Source organism: Canis lupus, chromosome 12 (assembly GCF_003254725.2).
Source record: "Canis lupus dingo isolate Sandy chromosome 12, ASM325472v2, whole genome shotgun sequence".
In the NCBI taxonomy this organism is placed as follows: Eukaryota; Metazoa; Chordata; class Mammalia; order Carnivora; family Canidae; genus Canis; species Canis lupus.
Genome location: NC_064254.1, coordinates 6,161,820 through 6,186,952, shown reverse-complemented (window position 1 = coordinate 6,186,952; position 25,133 = coordinate 6,161,820). Strand labels below are relative to the sequence as shown.

At 51.8% G+C, this 25,133-nt stretch overlaps 1 protein-coding gene and 1 long non-coding RNA gene across 3 annotated transcripts; one reads left to right on the top strand and one right to left on the bottom strand.

The window, feature by feature from the left end:
* Positions 1-1,172: 1,172 nt before the first annotated feature.
* FGD2 (FYVE, RhoGEF and PH domain containing 2) lies at positions 1,173-23,915 on the bottom strand. Of its 2 annotated transcripts, none has more exons than XM_025418609.3 (16): positions 23,636-23,915; positions 20,227-20,461; positions 18,572-18,652; positions 17,500-17,648; positions 15,725-15,881; positions 15,422-15,505; positions 14,783-14,893; positions 14,391-14,537; positions 13,698-13,790; positions 7,488-7,567; positions 7,377-7,407; positions 6,827-6,919; positions 5,885-6,016; positions 2,727-2,873; positions 2,005-2,151; positions 1,173-1,629 (listed from the first exon to the last, which is right to left on the bottom strand). In XM_025418609.3, the coding sequence occupies exons 1-16, from the start codon at positions 23,701-23,703 to the stop codon at positions 1,414-1,416; spliced, it is 1,971 nt and encodes a 656-aa protein (XP_025274394.1). In that variant the 5' UTR covers positions 23,704-23,915; the 3' UTR covers positions 1,173-1,413. The 2 variants fall into 2 exon arrangements, with proteins under 2 accessions (XP_025274394.1, XP_025274393.1); XM_025418608.3 differs by having other exon boundaries at positions 14,783-14,841; positions 15,372-15,510; positions 23,636-23,913.
* On the top strand, positions 4,824-17,548 carry LOC118350474 (uncharacterized). Its single transcript, XR_004804337.2, has 3 exons — positions 4,824-5,713; positions 6,069-6,178; positions 16,996-17,548. It is a non-coding gene; the product is annotated as an uncharacterized LOC118350474 (long non-coding RNA).
* Positions 23,916-25,133: the final 1,218 nt, after the last annotated feature.

Sequence of the window (25,133 nt, the reverse complement as noted above, 5' to 3'; positions counted from 1 at the left end):
GATCATGACCTGAGCCAAAGGCAAATGCTCAACCGCTAACCCACCCAGGTGCCCCATACTCCTTTTCCCTCTTTCCCACTCTCTTCCCCTCTTTGCCTGCCCTATTGCACTGCTGCCTGATGAAAACAGCTTTGACGTAGCTCAGCACCCACCAGCTGTAGGACCTTGAGCCAATGACTGACTAAACCCTCTTTAGGATTCAATGTCCTCATCTAGAAAATGGGATTATAACTCCTGAGGGTGAAATGAGATACTCCATATGACACACCCAGCACAGTACCTGGTTCAGTAGATGTTTGTTATTTATCATTCTGATTACTATCATGCCTGGCACTTGACAGGTACTCAACCATTGCTGGTTTGCTTGCTCTCTTTTTCATCTGGGTAGCCCAAGCTGAACATGAGACTCAGGATGGTACTCCTAAAACATTCCTGTGCCTCCCTCATCCCAGACTAATGAAATCAGACATCTTTGTAATGGATATGGACATTGGTACTTTAAATTTTTTTAAATTTTATTTTAAATTTTATTTTCTAATTTATTCATGAGAGACATACACACACAGAGAGAGAGAGAGAGAGAGAGAAACAAACACAGGCAGAGGGAGAAGCAGGCTCCCCACAGGAAGCCTGATGTGGGACTCGATCCGAGGACCCCAGGATCACACCCTGAGCCAAAGGCAGATGCTCAACCACTGAGCCACCCAGGTGCTCCTTATTTTTAATTTTTGAAGATTTGTTTATTTGACGAGAGAGAGAGAGAGAGAGAGAGTATGCATGCACAAGGAGGGGGAGAAGCAGAGAGAGAGGGAGAAGCAGGTGCCCCACTGAGCAGGGAGCCAGACACAGGGCTCGATCCCAGGATCCCAGGATCATGACCCGAGCTGAAGGCAGAGGCTTAACCGAGCCACCCGGGCACCCTTTAGTTTATTTTTATATTTATTTATTTTTTTTTTTAGAGCTCCTCAGGTGATGCTAATGTACAGCCCAGGCAGAGAACCATACTGGTGACCAACAGTCCTGGGTTATCTGGGACATTCCAGATGTTAGTACTATAAGTCCTAAGTCCCAGGAACCCCCTCAGCCCTGGGCAAACAGAGATGCTTGGTCACCCGTCCCCAAAGGAACAAACACGCACTTTCTGAATCCTAGATCAAGACACACAGTCTGGGTGCCAATGACTAGAAATTGGTTGTTTGTTTTAGTTTATTTTTTTAAGTAATCTCTACACTCAACATGGGGCTCAAACTTATAACTCTGGGATCAAAAGTCGCATGCTCTACAGATTGAGTCATCCAGGTGCCCCTGGAAATTGGTTATCTGAGAGCTCAGGCTGGCGTGGTGGATCACAGAGGCTGCAGGTCAGCCCGTGCCAGGAGCCTGGCTCTTAAGGGGAGAGTGGCCGGCTGTGGGTCAGTCAGACAGGTCTCCATCCTTGGGCCCCCTGGGGCTCCAGCCACTGGCCGCCCGCTCCATGGCCTTCACCCAGCGGTCCCTCAGCTCCTCAGTTTCAGCCTTGAAGGTGTAAAGCTGCCCTGACTGTTGCAGCTGGAAGACCCGGGGATCTGCCTGGGTCCCAGCAGTCACCTGGTAGCCCAGCAGGGGGATGGAGGTGTGAGCCCGCATGTCCTGGGGGGGAGGAAAAAGAAAAGGATAAAAGGAAAGCCATGGGCCACTGTCTTTCTGTTCAGCGCCACCACCTCGGACAGCCAATTTGAAGTAAAAGCCATATACCCACTTCTCACTCCCCCAAACACCCACGAAGCAGGGTGGACTGGTAAGAGAGCACCAAGGAAGGGGAGGACTGGTTGCCTGCTGGGTACAGCTGTTGTGACCTGGAGTCCGGGCCCAGCTCTGCAAGCCACTAACCCTCTGCCTTGGAGGGAACCACGGACTCCCTGGGTCTCAGTTTCCTTCTCTGGCATTTGGAGCCAATACTACTCACCCCCATACACACACATATTGCGAGAGGGCCAGGGTCTGGGAGGCAGGTGATGGCATTACCTGAGGGGCAGCGTAGACATAGAGGACCAGGGGGTCGTCCCGGGGGATCACACACCAGCCCCGGGGGCTGCTCTTGCCCCATTTGTCCCCAACCAGCTGAAGGAAGCTGCACATCAGGCTCTGCTCAGACCCTGTCATGGACCCTTTCTAAAAACCAGAGAGAGAGAGAGAGAGAGAGAGAGAGAGAGAGAGAGAGAGACTGTCGGGTAACACAGCACCCAGTGTGCTTCAGACACTACTGGACTGGGGGCTTGACAATCACTATTTCTAATCCTTGTGGCAACCCCACAAGGAGGAGCTAATTGTCCCTGAGTCTCGGAGGGGTCCCATCAGGGACCTGGGGTCACGCAGCTGACCGGTGGCAGAGCCATGGTCAAGCCCCAGCCAGCCTGAGCTTGGGGCAGGTGCTGGGTGGGCCCCAGGAACAGAACGGGGGCCTGAGAAGGGAGCGAGCTGTGTGGCCTCCGGGGCAGGGCAGGCAGGGAATGGGGGAGATGGGGATGTGGTCAGAGGTCCATGAAGGGAACCACCTTGCGACGTGGGAGCCACGTTCGGCTGGGATGCGTGGGGGTGGGGGTGGGGGCTTCTCCCCTCCCGGGGAGGTGCGCAGAGAGAAGGATGGGAAGTGTGACCCCCGCGGGCCTGTTCTTCAGCACCCAGGACAGGGCCAGCTCGCGAAGGGCGCCGCACGCATTTGCTGAGTGGTGGCCCCTGGCCCTCACCTCCAGAATGCCCCGCCTCCTGTCCTCCCTGTCCTCCGGGAGCACGTTTCCGGTGAGGAACGTGTAGCAGTGGAAGCAGACCCGGTTGGGCCGGTTGTCATCGTATTTGAGCTCAGCCCGGTAGTCGGAGCACTTGGCACACACCACCTGGGGGAGGATGGGCAGGAGGTGGGGCGTGAAAGCACCCAGGGACAGGAAGAAGACAGAGCAAGCTTCGGCAGAGGAATGGAGGCAGAGGCAGGTGGTCCCCTGTGCTGGCAGAGGCACAGCGGGAGAGCCCAGGCTCTGAGCTCCGCCAGGTGGAGGCTCAAGAGCTGGCCCCCCCTGCAGGTGCCTCTTGATCCCCTTTTGCAAGGACGGCTGTTAATTCCAGGGGCTTCCATGCACACAGCCCTGCATCTAATCCACTTCTCCAAGCTCTCTCTCCCCTCTGCCATCTCATCTGATTGTCCCAGCCACCCCGCCGGGGCTTTCATCCTCACCCAACAGCAGGCGGGCAGTGACCTGCCCAGGGCCACTTGGCTCACCGGCAGCAGCTGTCCCTCCACAAACAGGGCAGGTATTTAAAGTCCCAGGTTTTGCTTTAAGATTCAGGCAAATCTTGCAATCTGCGCAATCCTAGAGTCAAGCGTGTTCTAATAAAAAGTGTTGGGCTGGTCGTTTTTGCCGGGAAGACCTGTCATGTGTACTCGGTGGAATGGGGCCCATCCCCAGCCCAGCATGGAGAAAGCCCTGAGGCAGGCCGACATGGATCGTGCTGGGGAGGCCAGGAGACTCTGACAAGACTCAGAGACAAGCATGGGTGCTGCAGGATGTCACTTCCCGGGAGAACGGGGTGTCACAGTGAGCCCCGGATGTGGAACTGGAAATGGAGAGCATGACACAGAGATCAGGGGCTCATCTGGGTGCCCAGCACAGCACGGTGGCCTGGCAGGGACCCACAGGGGAAGGGCTGGCCTCCTCACCCTCACCAGGATTCCCGTCTGGCAGGTGGGGAGACAGAAACTGGGCATTCAAACCACTGAAAGGATGACTCACAGAATACAAAGGTATGCACAGGCATGAGAAACCCTGAAATTGGGCTCAGAGTATCTCATAGAGCCCCAAAAGAGGGCTTCAACTACCTTGGGAACATTTTACTTTATTGAGATTTAGACTTTTTGTATTGTTGGTGTGTACTTATTTTCTCCTCTACCAGTTGTTGTTGTTGTTTTAAATATTTGGTTTGTTTATTCATGAGAGATACACAGAGAGAGGCAGAGACATAGGCAGAGGGAAAAGCAGACTCCCTGCAGAAAGCCCAACGTGGGACTTGATCCCAGGCCCCCGGGATCATGCCCTGAGCCAAAGGTAGATGCTCAGCCACTGAGCCACCCAGGTGCCCCACCAGTTTTTTATTTTGAAAAATTTCAAACCCATGGACAAGTTGTAAGAGTAAGGCAATGATACTGCCCCCACCAAACTCACTGATTGTTAACATTTTTGCCACATTTGCTTCATCTCTCTCTCTCTATATATGTGTGTGTATTTTTTTCTGAATCATTTGAGTATAAATGACAGTCATCATGACCACACCCTCAGCCTGTGTCTCCTAAGAACAGGGGCATTTTCCTGCCTATTCATTATGTCATGATCATATTTGGGAAATTTAACATCGATACAAGATTTCTGTCTATAGGTGACTCATGATCAGATTATCCCCAAAGTTCCCAGTAATGGCCTCTGCAGCTGGTTTTGTTTTTTCCCCATCCACAATCCCATCAAGGATCGTACATTTCATTTAGTTGTCAGAATATTATATTTCTTCCCTGTACCTTGAAGGCAAGTCCATGGGAGTTGTTATTCTGGGTGCGTCTTCATATTTTTAAACTCTTTTAAACAAGTTCTTTAGGAACCAGTTACCCAGTTGGCAAACGTCAGTCGACTCAACCCTTATTTACAGATGTGAATCACCAAGAATAGTAGCGAATCCCCAGATCCTTTCTCTTTGGCTCTGATAGAACTTGTCGCTCACATCGAAACACAGGTGTGTCCCCAGTCCTTGAAATTTACTCTGTGTCCCAACTGCCATGTGATACATTTTGGGGACACCTCCCTGACTGGCCCCAACCTGCCCGGCTGGTTGTCTCTAGCCCCATGGAGCTCATTAAAGACTGAGATCAGAAAGAGCTTCTCTGTTTGCAGAGTAAACGGAAGGGGGTTGTCATGTCAACAGAGAACAGCTCAAGTGCAGCAGGTGCTTCAGAAGCAAAGCAAGATTTGCCCCTGATAACCAGGCCTGAGCTGATAAGAGGAGTGGACAGGTTCCTCAATCAGCTAGTGGGTGCTCCTCTGAGTGAGCCACACCTAAACTGCTGAGGAAGGAAAGGAGGAGCTCACTACCGCCCTGGAGGTACGTATTATAATCCCCATTGCACAGGCAAGGAAACTGAGGCACAGCTAGCCACAGAACTGAGCAGGTGCTGGAGGCCCGAGGACTTCCTTGGAGAGGAGTGGCCTCTCAAGGTCATTCAGGAAGACAGGACGATGGGCGTAGGGCTGGTAGGGTGGTGGATGCAAGGTCTGAGGGGGGCTGAGGGGTTTGCAGGCCCCACCTGGAATGGGAGACCATCTCCTGGTGCAGGGTCTGGGGCTCTCAGGAAATGGTGGTAAGAACAGATGAAGGGGGGCATCTGGGTGGCTTAGTGGTTTAGTGTCTGCCTTTGGCTCAGATCTTGATCCCAGGGTCATGGGATCGAGTTCCACATTGGGTTCCCCCCAGGGAGCCTGCCTCTCCCTCTGCCTATGTCTCTGCCTCTCTCTCTGTGTGTCTCGTGAATAAATTTTTTAAATCTTAAAAAAAAGAAAGAAAGAAAGAAGAAAAAGAAAAAGAAGAGATGAAGGAGTAGGGCCAGCTTTGGGGAGCATCCTGAGCACATGGTCTAACCCCTGGCAAGCCTCATTTCCCCAGGTGCAGAACAGGGGTCACAAAAGCCCCTGCATCCCAGGTGGGTACCGTCAGGTCCGAACAAGGCCACTCACGTAGCTGGCGCGGAGTTAGTGCCCAGCGCCTCTGGGTTGCACGGGTTGAAGCCGGCAGAGTCGGCTGGGAGGCCGGGGCGGGAAGGTGGGGCAGAGGAGGGAGCACGTGCCGTCGGGGTGCTGGTGGGACTACTCACGAAGCCGCAGGCTCGGCAGTGGTGGCGGCGGCGCCGCAGGGCGTTGAAGGGCTCCCGGCAGCGCATGCACATGGTCACCATCTTGTCCCGGACCCACTGCGGCGCCCGGAGGCCCAGCTCCTCGGACTGCAGCTGTTGGGCAGTAGGTGGGCACCTCATGACCTCATGACCTCCTTCCGCACAGGCCCCGAGCCCTGGGCCTCTGCCCACCCACCTGCCCACGGCAGGGGTTATGTGTCCCGCGCTTCCCGGGGGCATCCACATGAAGCCAACTGGACTGACAAAGACTATGTGGTAAGTCAGTTACTATTACTCTCCTTTTTTTTTTAATTTTTATTTATTTATGATAGTCACAGAGAGAGAGAGAGAGAGAGAGAGGCAGAGACACAGGCAGAGGGAGAAGCAGGCTCCATGCACCGGGAGCCCGACGTGGGATTCGATCCCGGGTCTCCAGGATCGAGCCCTGGGCCAAAGGCAGGCGCCAAACCGCTGCGCCACCCAGGGATCCCACTCTCCTTTTCGAGGTGAGGAAACTGAGCCCAGAGAGGTCAAGGGACTCAGCAGAGATACCCAGCAAGCCAGAGCTGGAGCTCAGAGTGGAAATCAAGTCCCAGATACTCTCCCTCTCCGCCATACCCACCTTCCACCTCAGTCTCGCTTTCAGCCCGAACCTGCACCGCCCCACAGCCCGAGCCACATGGATGCGGAACCCTTCCTAGGGAGGGTCGCATATGAAGGCTCCCAAAGGAAATTTTTGCTAATGGGAGAACCTTTGGCCCTGAGTTTCTGAGGTTGGGGTGGATGGGCTTTCCCTGGTCTCCTTGAAATCACTCCTGGTGGGTGACACTCCCCTGCCCTCCAGGCTGGGCTGGGCGGAGCAAAGAGAGGGAATAAGCGTGTGTGGCTGGTGGCTCCAGTGAAGGATGCAAAGGTTTCATTTACCTCCTGCTCCTGGGTGTCTCCCTCTGGGCCCTGGACCGCAGCCTTGAAGGTTTCATTCCGCTTCTCGATTTGGTCAATGGCTGCTTGGCAGGCCTAAGGGGGCATGGGAAGTGGTTAGGGGGTGACAGGGAGGGCTCATCTGCCCATCCATCCACACTGTGTCAACAGACATTGCTGAAAGCCTACTGGGTGCCCATCCCAGCTGACTAAAGGAAGGAGAGACTGTGAGCCCTAGACTACAGAGATGAAGACTGAGTCTCAGGGACATTAAGTGACTTGCCCAAGGCCACCCAGCTAGACAGTGAAAGGCAGCAAGATTTGAACGCAGGTCTGATTCCAAACTACCACAGAGCGATTCCAGAGGAAGCAGAGGGAGCATCGGGGCACACACTTTCTCCCTCTCTCTTTCACACACACACACACACACACACACACACACACACACACACACGCATGCATGCACGAACATGCACATGCACCCCTCCCTGCCCCTCAGCCTGGGTGGGTAGGCTGGGTTCAGAATCCCAGGGGCCCTGGAATGTTCTGATACCTGCATCCAGGAAATCATTTCTTCCTGGGACCTGCTCGGAAAGTGAACACAGGTTGAGGAGAGCAGCCCTTCCCAGGTTTTCCCCACCAAGCTGGGCAGCTCCATGCCTACCGGGCTTGCAGCTCCAGGGTGCGCTGCTTCCCGGACACCAGGAAGGAGTGGGGGAACTCTGCATCCGTCAGCTCCCGCACCTGGTTGAGGATGAGAGGGAGGCGACTGGTTCAGTCACATCCTGACCCCAGGCACTGTCGGATGGATGGAGATGGCTCATGCTCAAGGAACAATTCAGGGATCAGGACTTTCTCCATGGCCTCCCTAAACCTGTGGAGCCGAGCAAATGCACCTGCAACCAGGCTGCACTCTAAGCAAACAGGACATGGAAGCTCCTGGAATTTCAGCAGCAGCAAAGTTGGGTTAGTGTGAGGTAGGAGTGACAGTTCTGACAAAGGAGTCACCAAAAAATGGAAATTGGGTCATAAATTGGGTTTGGGGCACACAGCTATTTCAGGAGCAGACCTAAGGCCTAGAATAAGACCCTCTATCCCATACAGTGAATGAAGAAATTGGTTGCCGGATTCAGAGAGTCAACAGACAATGCCATTTCCCATCTCTCTCTCTGTCCTCTTGTCGCAGAGCCCCACGGCCACTGAGAAGGCTGCCAGTCAGAGAGTGCTTACTATGCACTGGCCACTGAGCTCAGAGCTCTCCATACGTGTTCTCATTTATTTATTTACTTTTTAAAGATTTTAGTTATTTGACAGAGAGAGAAAGAGCGCGCACAAGCAGGGGGAGCAGCAGGTAAGGAGAGAGGGAGAAGCAGGCTCCCCACTGAGCAGGGAGCTCTTATGGGACTCAATCCCAGGACCCTGAGATCATGATCTGAGTCGAAGGTGATGCTTAACCGACAGAGCTACCCAGGTGCCCCAATATATGTTCCTATTTAACTTATACAATTGTTGAACCCACCAATCAATCCTAATGTTTAGCCATGACACGCCACCTGAGGGCAGCGACAGCCAGCAACCGTCTTGCATAGCTGAATCTGGTCAGGCCTCTAGGCTAACTACCAGTTGACGAGAAATATGGGGGACCATGGGACATGTTGTATGACACCACAGGGGTGCAAGCAGCAAAATCCAGACTGTGAGAAACGCTACTGGAGAATGAGATGATTTCTTTAATTAATAAATGAAAAAAAGGAGGAGGGGATGTGTAACAGATGCGAAGGGATGTAAGAAACACATCACAAATGATTCAAACACATCAGCTGTGAGAAGACATTTACAAGTCAAGGAAAACCAAAGGATCCTAATATTATTAAATAATTAGTATTAATTTGCTAGATGTGATAATGGTACTGTTGTCACCTTTTATGGCAAAAAAAGAGTTCTTATCTCTTTTAGACACATACTGAAGTATTTATAGGTGAAATGATTATGGGTCTCGAGATTTGCTCTTAAATAATCCAGTGGAAAGAGGATTAGGAGGGGGAATGCTGGGGGAAAGACTGGCTTTGAGTCGACGATTGTTGAAGCCAGGTGATGAGTGTACAGGGGTTCATTGTACTACTTTCTTGGCTTTAAATTGTCCCTAATAGAAAGATAAAGAAAATCTTCAGAGTAATCTTGGGAGAGAGATGTTACTACCCTCATTTAGGAGATGCGGAGATGGAGGTTCAGAGAGGGCAAGAGACCTGCCTGAGCTCACACAGTATCTAAAGGGAGATTGAGGATTCGAATCAGGTTTTTGGCGCTCCAAGGGGAAGGGCGAGGAATATCTATTTCCACCCCGCCCCCAGAGTCCCGTAAGCACAAACCTCTCTCCCAGGCAGTATGTAGAGTCGCAAAGGGAAACTAAGGCATAGATAAGAGCCTGAGTGTGATGGAACTTTGTTGTTCCACCTGACGCTTGAGCCTCTCCGTTGCTCCCTGCCATGTGGCGACCAGGCGTTTGCCCACTTTCAGGGCAGCCTGCCGTGTCCCCGAGAACACTGACTCTGGGTACATCCTTCTTCACGTTAGGCCTGCTCTGCCCTTCAGGCCTTTGAAATCAGTCTGTTCCCTCTGGAAGGGGCCTGATGTGATTTGGACTGGAATCTGAGGCTCTAGAAGGTTTACGAGTGGAGAGAAGCTCTTGTGGAAAGAGGTGTTTGGGAAAGCCATCCCAGTGGCTGTGTGCAAGGGATGAAGAAGGGCTGGATCCAGGGGAAATGAGCCTGCCTGCACTTGGGAAGAGAGAAGCTTTCTCCCTGGGGGTCAATATCAGGGAATCTGGCAAGACTCCATGACTAACTGGTGAGGGAGAGGGAAAGAGAGGAGAAATCTAAGGTTTGGGCTCCAGAGGTAAAAAGAAATATGATGCAGGACGCCTGGGTGGCTCAGCCGATTAAGCATCTGCCTTCAGCTCAGGTCATGATCCTGGGGGTCCTGGGATCAAGCCCTGCATCGGGCTCCCTGCTCAGCAGGAACCCTATTTCTCTCCCTCTCCCTCTGCCATTCCCCCGTTGGTGCTCTCTGGCTCTATCTCTCTGTCGAGTAAATAAATAAAATCTTAAACAAACAAACAAAAAGAAATATGATGCTTTTAGTAGAGAAAGGGGAGCTTCTGACCAGAGCAGCGGGGACCACCTCTGCAGAGGGGGAGGATGAAAGCTTCTCAAGGACATTTCCCGGATCTGCTGCACCCAGTCTCTACCACTCCCTAGGTCTGGGCTGGTTCAGGTGCCTTTGTGCTAATTAGAAAAAGACACCCTTTCTTCAAAACACTTTACTGACATCTGTTGGCAAACCGGCATAATATTCAGATTTTGTTGGAACAAGACACTTGACTGCCATCTGCCGGACAATGAGAATTGCAAATAAACAATCCATGATGTCTGCTGTGGATGAGGTGTGCTCATCCTGTGGAGTGCCCAACCTACACAGTTGTACATGGAAGCTCTGGGTATCCCTTCCTTCTTCCTAGGCTGGCCTTGTGCAGGATGGCACAGTGTTAGGATCAACACAGACCTTGGGGGAGAGTCAGCTGCTGAGAACTAGGCCTCCCTGCTGTCCAGAAAGGAGGAAGCCAGGGGATCATAGGCCATTAGGAACCATCATGGTGGTCAAAGGCCAGACCTGCCTTCAGACTGCAGACTCAGAAAATGGTTCCTGTGCAGATGGCGGGCAGGTGGATAGCTCTGCACCTGCCCGGCCTGTGCCATTTGGGAGAAGGTGCTGTGCAGCCTCCGGAGCATCAGGTACAGTGTGCAGGAGATGCACTTACTGGGACTGGCAGGTGCCAGGAACCCAGCACGTATTGACGCTCTTGGTCCTGTCTCTATGTATTTTCTCTTTATGACTCTGTCTTGGCCTATTTCTTTGCTTTTCTATCTGTCAATCTCTGCCTCTTTTTCTATGTTTGGGTCTCTGCCAGTCCTAAGACAGGGCTACTTGTCTCCACTTCTATCTGTTACTCTCCATAAACCTGCCCTTCTCAATCTCTCTCACCAAGACTCCCAGAGATACAAGCCTGCACACACCCTGGCCTCTGGGACATTCCAACTACTCAGGAAGGGAAGCTGCTTGCCCCAGGTTGAGGGGCTGCATTCATAAAGACCTCAGTCAGCTCAGGCATGGGGAGTGGGATGGAATCCCCACAGGAACCCAGGTCCCCTCATTGGCCTTCATCACTCTCAGGCTGTACCCCATTTCCAGGCCCTTGATTGGGCCCAAATGTCAGTCAGGAGCAAGCCTAAAGCCCTCCTGCTGAGGGCTCTCAGAGGCCCAGAGATTCTTCAGTGGATGGGGGGTCCTGGCTCAACTCCCACCTGCCCCTCCTTCCTGCGGCAGATCGTGGGAGAGGGCTGGAAGGGGGTGATAGGGATACAGGATGGGGGAAATGGAAGGGTACCAAGATAATCTAGACTTGACCTCTGCTTCTCCCAGCCCCAGGCCTCAGGACATACTGGGGCTCAGTGACCAGAGAGGAATTGTCAAGAAAGCTCCTGGCTCCCTGACTTACTCCACTAAGCCTGCAATTCTGCATAAGCTTTGCTCCTCTGCGTTGAAGCCTTAATAGGACACAGTCCAGTATGGTGATTAGGTATAGAGACTCTGGACTCTGCTATACCCGGTTTGATTGCTGAAACCAGGATTTGCTGTGCGCTACCAAGCAAATTATAACCTTTCTGGGCCTTGGTTTCCTTTTAAAAGACTTTTAGGGGGACCCCCTTACTCTGTTGGTGGAGATACAAATATAGCCACTCTGGAAAACACCATGAAGGTTCCTCACAAAGTTAGAAATAGAGCTCCCCTATGATCCAGCAATTACACTACTAGGTGTTTATCCAAAGGATACAAATGTAGTGATCCAAAGGGGCATCTGCACCCCAATGTTTATAGCAGCAATGTCCACAAGAGCCAAACTATGGCAAGAGCCCAGACGTCCATCGACAGATGAATGGATAAAGAAGATATGATATATGTATACATATATACTTGCCGTGGGTTTTTTTTTTTAAGATTTTATTTATTTATTCATGAGAGACACAGAGAGAGAGAGGCAGAGACGCAGGCAGAGGGAGAAGTAGGCTCCACGCAGGGAGCTCGACATGGGACTTGATCCCGGGTCTTCAGGATCAGGCCCTGGGCTGAAGGCAGGAGCTAAACCGCTGAGCCACCCGGGCTGCCCTTTGCCGTGGGTTTGAACAAATGAATCATGACATGTATCACTATAGTACCACATGAAATAGTTTTACTGTTCTTAAAATCCTCTAGGCTTTGCCTATCCATCCCTCCCTCCCTGCTAACCCCTGGAAACCACTGATCTTTTTTCCTCCCTCCATAGATTTGTCTTTTCCAGAATGTCAGATAGCGGGAATCACACTGTGTGCAGCCTTTTCAAATTGGCTCCTTTCACTTAGCAAAATGCATTGGAGTTTCCTGCATGCCTTGCCATGGTTTGATAGCTCATTTCTTTTTATCACCAAATAATAATATCCCGTTGTCTAGATGTGCCACAGTTTATTTCTTTATTTTTTTAAAATAGGATTAACTACAGATACACTTACACACAGGCATGTACATAGTTATTCATTTGGAGTTATTCACTGAGGACGATCTAAATGTCCCTCAGGAGTGGGTTGGCTAAATGACTTATGGTGTCTTCTGCACATGGAGATGCTCAGTAGCTATGCAGAAGGGTGAGGGAGCTCCTAATGTACTGATGTGCACCAATCACCAGAGTTAGTGCTTAGCCGAAAAAGCTAAGTGCGGAACGGTGTCTATGGAAAACTGTTTCACCGTTTATGTGAAACATAAGTAATGAAGCAGTAACAAATAGGGGTACCTGGGTGGCTCAGTTGGTTAAGTGCCTGCCTTTGACTTGGGTCATGATCCCAGGGTCCTGGGATCGAGCCCCAAGTCGGGCTCCTTGCTCAGTGGAGAGTCTGCTTCTCCCTCTACCCTTCTTCCCTGCTCATGTTCTCTATCTCTCTCTGTCTCAAATAAACAATCTTTTTTTAAGGAAGCAATAATAAATATATTATTAGCTTGTGTCTGTAAAAACTACCTCTGGAAGCCTTCATAAGAAGCAAAGCCTGTCTCCAGGAAGGGAACTAGGGGAGAGAGTAGTGAGGAGACTTCTCATATATATTTTTTACATTTGATTTTGGACATGTATTATCTATATTTTTAAATAATAAAAGTGTTATTTTAAAAAAGAAAAAACCCAAAAAATGAAAAGGAAAATAATAGCCCCTCCATTATAGGGGTACCGTGAGAATCTGATGGGATGGTGTAGGGCCCAACCCACGGACACCAGGCAGTCGGTGGGCACTATTATGGGCTGCTGTTCCTGCTCATTTGTGGTCATCTCTGGCTGGGAACACACACGATCCAGCAGCTAAGCTGACAGTGTAGACCCTTACAACTTAAAGTGTGGCCTGTGGACATGCAACAGTAGCATCCTCCCCGCCCCTGCCTGAGCTGGTGAGGAATGCAGAGTCTCAGGCCCCACCCCAGACCTACTGAATCAGGACCTGCATTTTAACAAGACTCCCGGGGGTTTTATGTATATATTAAAGTTGTCAAAGCACTGTGTAGTTAATAGGGAAAGCAGAGAGAGGCCGAGCCGGGGTGGGCATTGCCCCAAAGAGTGGGCCAGGCCTATGGGGGCCCATATGGGAGAACTCCAACCTCAAACTTTTCCACCTCCACATTGGTCCAGGACCTGCCAGATTTGGGTTCCTGGACTGAGAACCCAGCATCGACCCTCCTGCTATTCCTCATCCTCAATCCCACCCTTGGGATGAAGCCTGACCATGTGTGGGCAGTCTCTCACCTTCATTCCAGCCACGTCGATGCGGGTCCTCACCTGGAATTGGGCGCCCACCTGGATGACCTTGGGTATACAGTAGAGCAGCATGTTGTTGAACTGTAGGAGACATGAATTGGTGAGTGGGTGTGGTGAGTGGTTGTGCAGCAGCAGGGCAAGAAGGATGGGGAGCAGGGCTTCCGTGGGAGTGGGTGGAGCACCACTGCATCTCCCTCTCTTGCCACACTCCGGGCCAGCTCACAGGAGTCACAGGTATGATGAGGAAGGGGTTGTCTAGCCTCCAAACCAATGAGGATGGTCACTGAAGGGTTGCCATGGTCTGTGGGCATCAAACTTACAAGGCCTTTCTCATGGGGGTTCAGGGCTGCAGGGGCCTATGGGATGTTACAGTTCCCTGCCCCCGACCTCCAGGCAGGACCAGGTGACTCCCTCCCTAACCCCCACCCCCTACCCCGGCCTTTTTAGTGCAAATCTAACTGTTGCTTCCTAGGGCCTATCTGAGAGACCCCTCAGTTGGAAATCCCTGAGGCCCACAGGCAGCATGTGACTTGTCTAAAGTCACCCCAGCACCAAAGCAGAGAAGGACAGAGAAGCAGGCTCTTCCCTGTTTCTCGTTGCAGGTAGACACCAGGCAGGCAGGACCTGGGCCAGAGTGGTCCATGAACTTCCCTCAGGGCGGGCTGCTTAGCATCCCTGTACCAGGAAAAGGTAGCGTTCCATGGGGTCGCTGCGGCGAAAGGAGATCTTGAGGACAGGGCCTTCGCGGAGCAGGGTGTTGGAGGGGTCCACTATGTCGCCCTCGAGGCCCAGGCGCTGGTACACCTCCCACAGGTCCTGCAGCCGCTCCTGGGACAGGGAGCGAGCCCTCAGCCAAGGCCACGCAGGGCCCACCTGCTTCTGGAAGGTTTGCCTTGTGTGAACGAGGATGGGATGTGAAGGGAGAGGGCAGCAGGGGGCCAGGTAGCATGGGGAGAGATCAGGGGATGAATGGATAGAGACCTGGCTGGGCTGGGGGAGGCTGAGAGCTGCGGGGAGGGGGTGCAGGACCCCTGGGGATGCCTGCGGCTCCGCCCTGAGGGCCGGCTACTCACCATCTCACTGATGGCCGCGTTGGAGTGCTGAGCGGCTGAGAAGATCATGTCGAGCGCTTCTGAAGGGAGGCGCAGGGCCAGAATTAACTCCTGAAGACTGAGGGCTGGGGGCTGAGGCAGGAAGTCCTTGAGGCTTAACAAAGTGGCCTTAGGGCCTGCTCTGAGTGATGGTGGGAGTAGCCCGGCCCAGCACATGAGATGACCGGATGATGGGGGCCATTTCCCACCCAGAGTGGAGAGACTGGAAGCCACTGAAAGACAGGACTTAGGCCTTGGGCTTCTGTGACTCCCCCATCCAAGCCAGACCCAGAGGGTGCTGGGGAAAGAGCATGGACTTTGGCATAATAGAGGCATAGCTTCAAATTCCAGCTCTGCCCCTTTCTGGTCGTGTGACATTGGCCAAATCCTTGATCTCTTTGGGTCTGAGTGTCTGTAAAAAATGGCCAATGGTATAGATAATGTCTGTGAAGTGCCAACAATCACTGCGGATAGCTCATAGTTATTCCAACCATTTTAGCAGGTGTTCAGTAAGTAAACGGGAGTGGCTCAGGCCTCCCTAGCCCCGTGAGTTCCTTGGGGGTATCCTCACTCTGAGCATCGGCCCGGTCTGGGGCCTGGGCTGGCAGCTTCTGAACATACTCCTTGAGCAGCAGCTCGTAGCGTGGGATTCTCTGCACGGGTTCCAGCATGTGGTGTTGCAGAGTCAGGCTGCCGGAGGCCTCGCTGCTCTTGGGGAGGGATGGAAGGAGGAAGAGTGTGGGGTGAGGGTGGGGAAGGGCGGATCAGGCTGCCAAGAGGGTCAGGGGAGGGGACAGGGCAGGGTGGTGCTGGAGCCTGTGCAAGCAGCTGAGCCGGAGGTACCCCAAATCCCTCAGGGAAACCAAGCCAGTACACACTGGGGGTGGCAGTGGAGACTCGGCCCCACCCCCCACCCAACCTCACCTGAATGCGGGTGATCACCTCCTGGAAGGGTGCAGACTTGTCAGTCCAGGTGGCCAGCAGCTCAGCAGCTCGCTCAAAGTTCTTGACATACTCACTGTACATCTTCAGGAATGGGGCCAGTTTCTGGATCACGTCGCCGATGCGGGGGGTGGCTGTCCTGCAAGAGGGCCACCCAGGTACTGCCTTCAGCCTGAGGACCTCCTCTCTTGACTTCAGGCAAGGTCAGGTTAGGCCAGAGCCTCTGAACCACCCCCCAAACTGTCTTTCTGCTGCATTTCTGGGTGCAGGTATGGGGGCATGTCACCCCCACGCACATGTGTATGGTCCAGCCCCCTTAGACTGTGAACCCTGACAGCAGATGCTATTCTCTTTCATCGGAAGACCCAATGCAGTGTCGGGCCCAAAACACAAACCACTTGAGGCTTCTGCCGTAGTGGTAGCGAGGACCACAAGCCAAGCCCTGCCCAAGACACGCTGCATGTCTCATCCCATTTAATTCTCACAACTCTGCAGGGGGTGATCATCGGTCCATCTTAGTAATGAAGAAACAGCCTCGGAGGGGTAAGAACATATCCAGGGTCATACTGTGCGCTGTTTACAGCAAAGTGATGGGGGGCCCTACAGTCACTGAAGCTGGCCTGCCTGAGTTTGATTCCCAACTGTTCCACTTACTCTAGCTGTGTGTTCTTGGACAAGTCACCTAACTTCCCTGTATCTCCATTTTTCCATTGGGAAAAAATAGGAATGATGGTAGGCATAGGATCATCTTTCAAAAAAAAAAAAAAAAAACAGGGATGTCTGGGTGGTGCAGTTGGTTAAGCGTCTGACTCTTGGTTTCGGCCCAGGGCTGTGGGATCGAGCCCTGTACCCAGCTCTCAGCTCAGCATGGAGTCTGCTTCAGATTCTCTCTTCCTCCCTCCTGCTCACACACTCTCTTTCTCAAATAAATAAATAAAATCTAAAAAATATATATATCTTGAGGACGCCTGAGTGGTTCAGTGTTGAGCATCTGCCTTTGGCTCAGGTCATGACCCCGAGGGTCCTGGGATTGAGTCCTGCATCGGGCTCCCCGAAGGGAGCCTACTTCTCCCTCTGCCTGTGTCTCTGCCTCTTTCTGTGTCTCTTATGAATAAATAAATAAAATATTATTTTAAAAATCTTTAAAAAATAAAAAATAATAACAAAAACAAACCAACATTTTATTGTGAAGAACTGTAAGCAATCATGATGGGAAAAGAATAAAATAATGAACCCTCTCTATCCATCACCAGATTTAACAATTACGGACATTCCTCTTTGCTGAAGAATTTTAAAGACATCCCAGACATCATGGCATTTCTTTGGCAAAATATATAAAGCAAGTAAGTCCATCACCACGTGCTTCAGTGGTCATCTCTGAAAATGAAGACTGTTTCTTGCATCACTGTGATGGCATCATCACAAAGACGGGGCGCCTTTGAAGATTAAGTGCGTTAATAGGTCTGAAGCCCAAGGCTGGGCATGTAGGAAGCCCTCAGTTAGCACCAGCTGGTTCCACTGGCTCCTAAGTTTCCCAGTCTAGTGGGGGCTTGACCCATCCCTTTCCCAGGACACACACATACTCATTGTCTAAGTCCCTTGCTGTGAGGACAGACGGACACCAGAGGAAGAGACAGTCATGGCCAATGGCAAGGGCAGGAACCTAACAGGCCAAATCCAGTGCCCTGGGGATGTCACACCCTGACCTGGCCCGGGCTGCAATCAGGGGACCCCAGGGGCTTGTGGTGTGCCCTCACCAGTCATCCAGTCGCCGCTGCAGCTCCGGGAGGAAGAACTGAGCGTGGAACTGGTAGATGGAGGAGATGTTGGAGAAGATGAGCCTGACCACATCCTCAGGGAAGGCCTTGCTGCTGCGGGCTTCCCTCAGTAGCTCCTGAAAGAACACCTGCAACCGCCACTGCTGGTCACTAGGCCTGTGGCAGAGGAGGGCCCCCCAGCCACATAGCAGCAGCCTAGAGGGACAGGAGCACAGCCTGGGGTCTTAGGGGCCCCTCCCCAGTTTACTGAATGCTTTCACCTCTTCAGTCTCCCATCATACTTGAAACAAGCTCAGGAAGAGAGAGAGCTGTGTTCTGGCCACTTTACAGATGGGCAAATGAAGCCTTAGAGACTCAGGGACTTGGCCAGGGGCTCGCAGCTGGTGAGTGTCAGAAATGGGCCCATCTAGGGTCACTCAAGGTCTTGGACTTCACCAAGCTAAAGATCATGCTCCAGATTTACAAATATTTAACATTCCTGCTTGGGGCTTATTACGAGAGTGTGAAAGGAGGTGGCGCTTGGATGGCTCAGTTGGTTAAACATCTGCCTTCGGTTCAATTCATAATCCCGGCGTCCTGAGATTGAGCCCTGCATTAGGCTCCCTGCTCAACGAGGAGTCTGCTTCTCCCTTTGCTGCCCACTCTGCTCATGCCCTCAATCTCTCTCTCTCGCTCACTCTCTAGTCTCTCTCTCAAATAAATAAAGAAAATATATTTTTTTTAAAGTGTGAAGGGGTAATAACAGTGAGAATGTCAGGTGGTAGGGTGACAGATGAGGATTCTGTGTGGAGCTGGGAAGGACATGTGCACTCTGCTACATGTGAGGCCAGCCCAAGCACTGGGGATGGAATGGCCAAGTGGCATAAATGCACTAAATCCTGATTTTTGCCCCAACTCCAGCCAATGGAGATAAAGGACTAAATTCCTAGAATCATACCCCAGGTCCTAACTCTCAGTGCTGGTGAGGTGTACAGAGGGAGAGCAAAGGTGGGGTGAGGAGACCTGGGTGCTGGGGCTCGGGGCAGCATGGGGCAGTATTCTGGCCACTGACCTGGTCTAGCAGATGAAGGCGTGCCACATAGGCCTTCTCTGTCTCCAGTAGCTCCTGGACGATCCTCTTTTCCTCAGGCTCCTGCAGGTGGGTGGAGGGGGAGAAGGAGAAGGAGAGAGACAGCTTTGGTGTCCTCTGATGGGGACCCCCAGTGCAGTCTCCAAAGATGTCCCAGTGAATGCCCACCAACCGGCACTCATGCCCTCGTACAATGTATCCCGGTTAGTGGTGGGATCGCTTGAACAAAGAATGGGGCAGGAGTAAGGGTATGCCAGTTCTGGGCCTAGGAAGCTTCTTGGAAGCTTATGCTCTCGTGGGAGCCATGAACCACCACATCTGGAGGTCTGGCTTTTCTGATGGAGAGGACACATTGAGAGGAGAGGTCCAAAGACATCATAGAGAGAGAGCCGAGGGTCCAGCCATGCCAGCATCCAAGCAGGACCAAGCTTCTACTGTCCCTGCCCAGGCACCAAGCTTGAGAATTGAGCTACCTTGGGCATTCCAGCCTCAGCCACCCTCTGGAGAGACCCTAGTATGGACTGAATTGTGCCCCCTCCTCCCCAAATCCATACATTGAAGCCCTCAACCCCCAATATGACTGTATTTGGAGATAAGACCTTTGAGGAGATAATTATGGGTAAATGAAGCCATAAGGGTGAGCTCCTAACCCAATAGAACTGATGTCCTTATAAGATGAGGGACAGAAACCAGGAGAGTATGTGCATGGGGACACAGTGAGAAGATAGCCATCTATAAGCCAGGACGAGAGGCTTCACCAGAAAACAACCTTGCCGGTACCTTGATCTAAGACTTCCAGAATTGTAAGGAAACATATTTTTGTTAAGTCACACGGTCTATGGTCTTTTATTATGGCAGCCCTGAGCTGATTAAGACAAGCCCCAAGTGAGACCAATAGAAAAACACCCCAGTAGCATTCCAGTCAACCCACAGAACTGTGAGAAATAATAAAATGCATTCAGCCACTACATGTTGGAGTGATTTGTTATATGGGAACTGGTAACCAGAACCTACTACTATGATCGCCATCCCTATTTTATAAATGAAGAAACAGGCACAAAGATGTTAAAGTGCTTTGCCCAAGGTCACACAGTTAGGAAGCAGAAGAGCTGGGGCATGATCCCTGGCAGTCTGGCTCCGGGGTACATGGTATCACACAGCCTAGCCCTTGAACTCCACAGACAAGCCAATTGACACCCAGACCAGGGAGGTGACCTGTCCAAGGATCAGTCTAAGGGCAGGATTAGCCCTAACCTATATTTCTAGTTGCGATTGTTGCCTCCTTCAGTGAGTAAACTGAGGCCACACCTGGGAAGGGCACCAGGTTCACAAAATGGAGACTATTATAAGTGGTGTGACCTTGGACAAGTTCTTTAAGCTGTCTGAGTTTCATGTCCTTGTCTGAAAGAATCCTACAGTGGCGGGGGGTGTGTGTGTGAAATCATGCCAGCAGTGAGGTACATTGTAGGCATTTAATCAAAGGCCATCAAGAAAGGAGAATCTACTTTCAATGGATCTCTGGTGACATAAGACCCTCGCTTAGGGAAGTGCTGGCTTTGGCTGGGAGAGAATTTGCTGAGAGGAGGTTAGTGAAGTGGTCCCCCCAGCTCCCCACTTCTACTCTAGCCCTCAGGCACCTGTGTCCCTGGCCCAGGGTCGGTCCCAGGCTGGCAAGATTTTCTCCAGGCCCCACTGGACAGCTTGTTCTTCAGGGAGCTCAGGTACCTCCTGCTGACCATCCTGGGCTCAGACCCCCTCAGGGTCTCTCCAAGGTTAGGCTCCTTCAATGGCTCTGCGGGTGGGGGAGACCTGCATCCAGGGTGGTGATGTTCAATCTCCAGCTTGCTGACACTGGATGCTGCTCCTGGAATCCTGGGGTAAACAAAACAGACCTGAGAGTTTCCTGGCTGTAAAATAGAAAGAAGACTAACACTTTCCTGGTGGGGATTTAGAGGCGATTAATGCAAATCACAGTTGTGATGGAGTGGTTCCCGAGTGCCTGACACTCCGGAGAAATTTGCTAAGTAAAACATCCACTTCCTTCCCCAACATCTTCTTGGAGGGAACTCTAGTCTTCAATATGAGTCAGTGTAGAATTGTTTTGTTTCCTGGGGAACTACATACTTCCTTCTTTAAAATGCAATGAGGAACCCCTCCTCTGCATACAGTGCTTTCTAAGTGGTAGCAGATCACCCTCATCTGTCTACCTCACCTCTGTTTTTAGTCTCTGCAGCAGGAAAGGCCCTAAAATCTTAGTAACTTACATATGGAGAGAAGTTGGGAGCCATGGAACACTCTAAAGGGAGAGCAGAGCTGCTAAACCTGGGGCTTATCAATGGGAGCTGTGCCCTCCACACCTCTAGTAGAGGGGAAAGGCAGTCTGGAAGCAGTTTTGCTGTTCCTCCAGGAACAGGTCTTTGAAAGGGAGCTTTGTGAGTGTTTATCTTACCTACAGAGTCTACAGGCCAGTTAAATTCTTTAGATAAAAGAGGACACCCTCACTGAGTATATCCCATGATTGAGGCTGTGCCCATTCCCTTTGGTATGGAAAGACTTGCAATGAGAAGACAGGCTGGTTGATGGAGGACCAGACAGGTACAAAATCTCCAAAATTCTGAGAAAGGTTTTCATTACTCTGGTTTTGTAGCTAAGGAAACTGAGGTACAGTGAGCGTAAGTAACATGCAGCTATGGGTGGCAAAGGTGGGATTCATCAGGCATGCAGGCTCTCGAGCCTTCGCCCTACACTGCCCCTTCCCATTTGAATCAAGGAGAAACATGTCCGCCCCAAGTCACACCAGTGGTTGGTGGTAGAGAGAGGATTGGAAGCCAGTCCTCAGTGGCTCCTCATGGGCTCCTCCATCTCTCTGGCACCCCAGGGCCTGGTTCCTCAGCTCGCAGAAATAGCTGGGCCTCGAGCTTTCTGTTCTACATTTGGTTTCAGCTTCTGCATTTCCCTCCAAGTGCCCCAAGCCAGCTTCTGTTTCCTTTTCACCCCTCAGTTTCAGATCAGCTAAGGTTCTAGAAGATGGCAAAAGAAAGCCAAAGCCAAGGCCACCGGCCCAGGGCCTCTCATCTGATAAGGGGAGACTCTGACCCTGCGGGCAAGATCTCCTCTGACCCCATTCTGGTCTGAGGGCTGCCTCCCCCTGCCCGCTGTTGCCTGGGCACAGCACACAGGTTGAGGGTCTCCACTGGGCATGCCTGGCATGTTGAGTTGGGTGGTACTCTCTCCCCACACCCCAGGGGCGGGTGGTGGCCTGGGAGGTGGTGCCGAGAGCTGTCCTCGGTGCTGAACTAGAATGGGCTTGGCAAAGAACCCTGGGAGAGGTGGGGTAACGTCACCGGCACAACAAGCTGCACAGTCCTTCTAGGTCCACATCTATGCCATGTTCACCTTGAAGTCTTTGTCTGCTCTGAGTGCCCTCAGCACCGAATCCAGGCCCCTCTCAGGAAATCTACTGCCTATGACTAGATCACAGTAATTCCATGAGCTTAGTGCCCAAAACAAATCCTCCCAGCAGGGATCATTCTTTCACCTCCTGTGTCCACTACGGTTCCTGTATGATGCTATGCTGTGCCACCCACACCCCCTTCAGGACTGAGGCTCTCTTCCCCCAGCTGCTGGCAGTATGGTGGCTGACAGCTACTGACAAGGTCTCCCTCTGGGAGTTGCCCTGGTTGAAAGACAGGTGCCTCATCCCAGGTCAAGCCCATATCCAATGACTAGTCCATGTGGGGGTACAAAGACCCCTTGCTTTGCTTCTATTAAAACAAGCTGAGGGGCAGCTCAGCTCCAGAGCTCCTTGGGACAGGTTGAGGCCTCTGTTTCAAGCTCACACAGTTCAACTTCTCCCAGTACTTCTAGCCTCACCCTGACAGCTGTCGTTCCCAAAACTATCCCCAGTAAACCTACTGAAACAGATTTCTACCTTACAGTCTATTTCCAGACAATGCCACCGACAACAGTCCCTAACACAGCCCCAGGTTTAAGAAATGTCTGCAGAGTAAATTAACGTTACACACAGGCACGCTCACGCACGCGCGTGCATACACACACACACACCGCCCCTGCCAGGGCCACCAATGACCTCCACACATCTCGCCTAGTTTTTTCCCTTCAGATGGAAGCCTCTACCCATGAATTTAAAGCATTTTGAGCCCCCCTGCCTCTCTCTCTCTCTTTTTAAAGATTTATTTATTCAGGAGAGACACAGAGAGAGATAGAGACATAGACAGAGGGAGAAGCAGGCTCCCTGCAGGGAGCCCGATGTGAGACTCGATCCCAGGCTTGAGATCACACCCTCAGCCAAAGGCAGATGCTCAACTGCTGAGCCACCCAGGTGCTCCCCTGACCCCCTGCCTCTCTGTACATCCATTGTCTCATCAAAAGATGGGAATAGAAATAGACCTGCCCTCAGGAGGCTGTTAGATAATTAAATGAAATAAGTCAGACAAGTCACTTAGAATACTGCCCCAAAGGTAGGCTGATGATACATCCAGATTTGCCCAATACAATCTCAGCTTTTTCTATTGTCCCCTCCCCTCTGCCAAAAATATTTAACGGCGTCCACTTCCAGTCTTAATTGTGCGCAGATTTGAATGACAAACTATACGGCTGTCCTACTTACAATGAGTAAGTGTTTGAGAAGTATTAGCTATTGTTTCTGCTGGAGAGGCAATGGGTGGAGCCCCACAACCCAAACACTATGTTTGGTCCACCCATACTCACTCAGAACTACACACGTCTGGACTCTCCACAACATATCGGTGCATATACGCTCACCATTGCCCAGCTCCGGGGACCTGACCGCACTCCTCTATGCTGGGAGGAACCACCTAGGAGGTGTTCAGGATGGGCGCAGAGAGGGAACTGCTCACTGTGAGGGCCCAAGGTGGCCCCAGCCCTGATCCTCAGCCTGGAGACTGGGAGAGCCTATGCTCTAGGGCCTGGAGGTGGGCAGATGGGGGCCCGGGCCAGGCAGAGGAGCTAGAGGGAGGTTACCAGTTGGCCCTGGTGACCCTTCCCACCCCCACCACTCCATACCTGCTGTTCTCAAACACAGTCACCAGATTGGACACAGATGCCAGCTTCTCCTTACTCTCTCCCTCCATTCTGCAGGTCTCTGGGGTGGTCCTCAGCTACCCCTGAAACAGGGAGGGAGGCCTCCAATTGGCACCCTCGGGCACTCCCACCTGGGGTCACAGACAGGCTAAGGCATCTGGAAGGTGCTCTGGTCTTTCCAAGGAGCTCAGCAGGCCTGCTCCCTCCTTCAGAGTGAGGAAGGAGGAAGTGGTCCTGGAGCCACAGCCCTGAAGGGGAAAGGCCTGTGCTTCCTTGCAGGGGGGAGGAGCCATTGAGGCCCCACTCCTCCCTCACAGGGCCTGACCTTTCACTCCTGTACACCTCATTCCAGAGGCCGCCCCCAGGGGGTAAGGGGGCCCAGACAAATTTTCTGGAGCCAGCCTGTGGCTGATCTTGGCCAGTCACGCTTTCTCTTAAGGCCCAGTGGATTTTACTTGAGGCTTTCTCGGCAACTTATTTTCTGCATCTGACCTGCTCACTGCTGTGAGGAAACCACTTTTTTTTTTTTTTTAAACTAAAAATAGATCCCAAACCTGTTATGGGGTTAGCAGCCAGGAGTGCAAGGCTGTTCTCATCTCCCCACTGGGGCTCTCATTTTAATGGCTGCTGTCTCCACCTCCTTGCCCCAGGGGAGGACAGCTTCCTCCCTGAAACTCTGATAATAACAGCTAACGCATACTCTTTTTAGTGCTTTACAAGCATTTTCTCATTTAATCCTACAATAGCCTTATGAGGCGGATCCTTTTCCTACCCCCATTTTACAGAAGAGAAAACTGAGGATCAGAGAGATTAAGTAACCTGACCAAAGTCACCCAGTAAGAACACAAAAGAAGTCCGATTTCCAAATCAAACGTAAGTAATGTATAATTTCAGCAAAGATTTGGTTGAAAACCTGGATGACCACGTTCTTGCTGTGTCATCCTCAGGCTTCCCTGCTCTTAACATGCTGGGTTGTCTCTGCAGGAAGCTTCCTTTACCACCTGGTTTCCCAACACTTCCACAACAAATGCCAATTACCTGTATTCCCCTTATTCCAGCCTTACTAGCCCTTCAGGGCTCTCCCACTGGGTTCTGGTCTCACTGGTCCGGAACCAGGGCCCTCCATTGAGACTCATCTTTGTCCTGAACTGAGCCTTAGTCATCTTGTTACCCAAAGTGCCTGGCACAGCTTCACACTCCAGCACCTTTAACCCCCTGGGACCTTACACACCCCCCTGCCTCACTAGCTCAGAGCTTTGCCTGAGCAGTTTCTTCTAGCAGATGCCTGGCTCCTACCCCCAACCCTAAACTTCACTAATCCTCTTCACTTTTCTAAAAAAAGATTTTATTTATTTAATTTTTAAAGATTTATTTATTTAGGTGGCGGGAGGCAGGGGGAGACAGAACAGTGGGAGGAGGGGTGGAGGGAGAGGGAGAGAGAATCCTAGGCAGAGTCCATACCCAGCACCGAGCCTGATTT

What these genes read in the sequence shown, in the direction of transcription:
- FGD2 (XM_025418608.3), bottom strand. Translation starts at nt 23,703, where the DNA reads ATGGAGGGAGAGAGTAAGGAGAAGCTGGCATCTGTGTCCAATCTGGTG. An exon ending in ACCCTGGGCCAGGGACACAG is followed by an intron (nt 18,653 to 20,226) that starts GTGCCTGAGGGC and finishes ACCCACCTGCAG; the next exon opens with GAGCCTGAGGAAAAGAGGAT. An exon ending in GCCTTCATCTGCTAGACCAG is followed by an intron (nt 17,649 to 18,571) that starts GTCAGTGGCCAG and finishes TGGCGGTTGCAG; the next exon opens with GTGTTCTTTCAGGAGCTACT.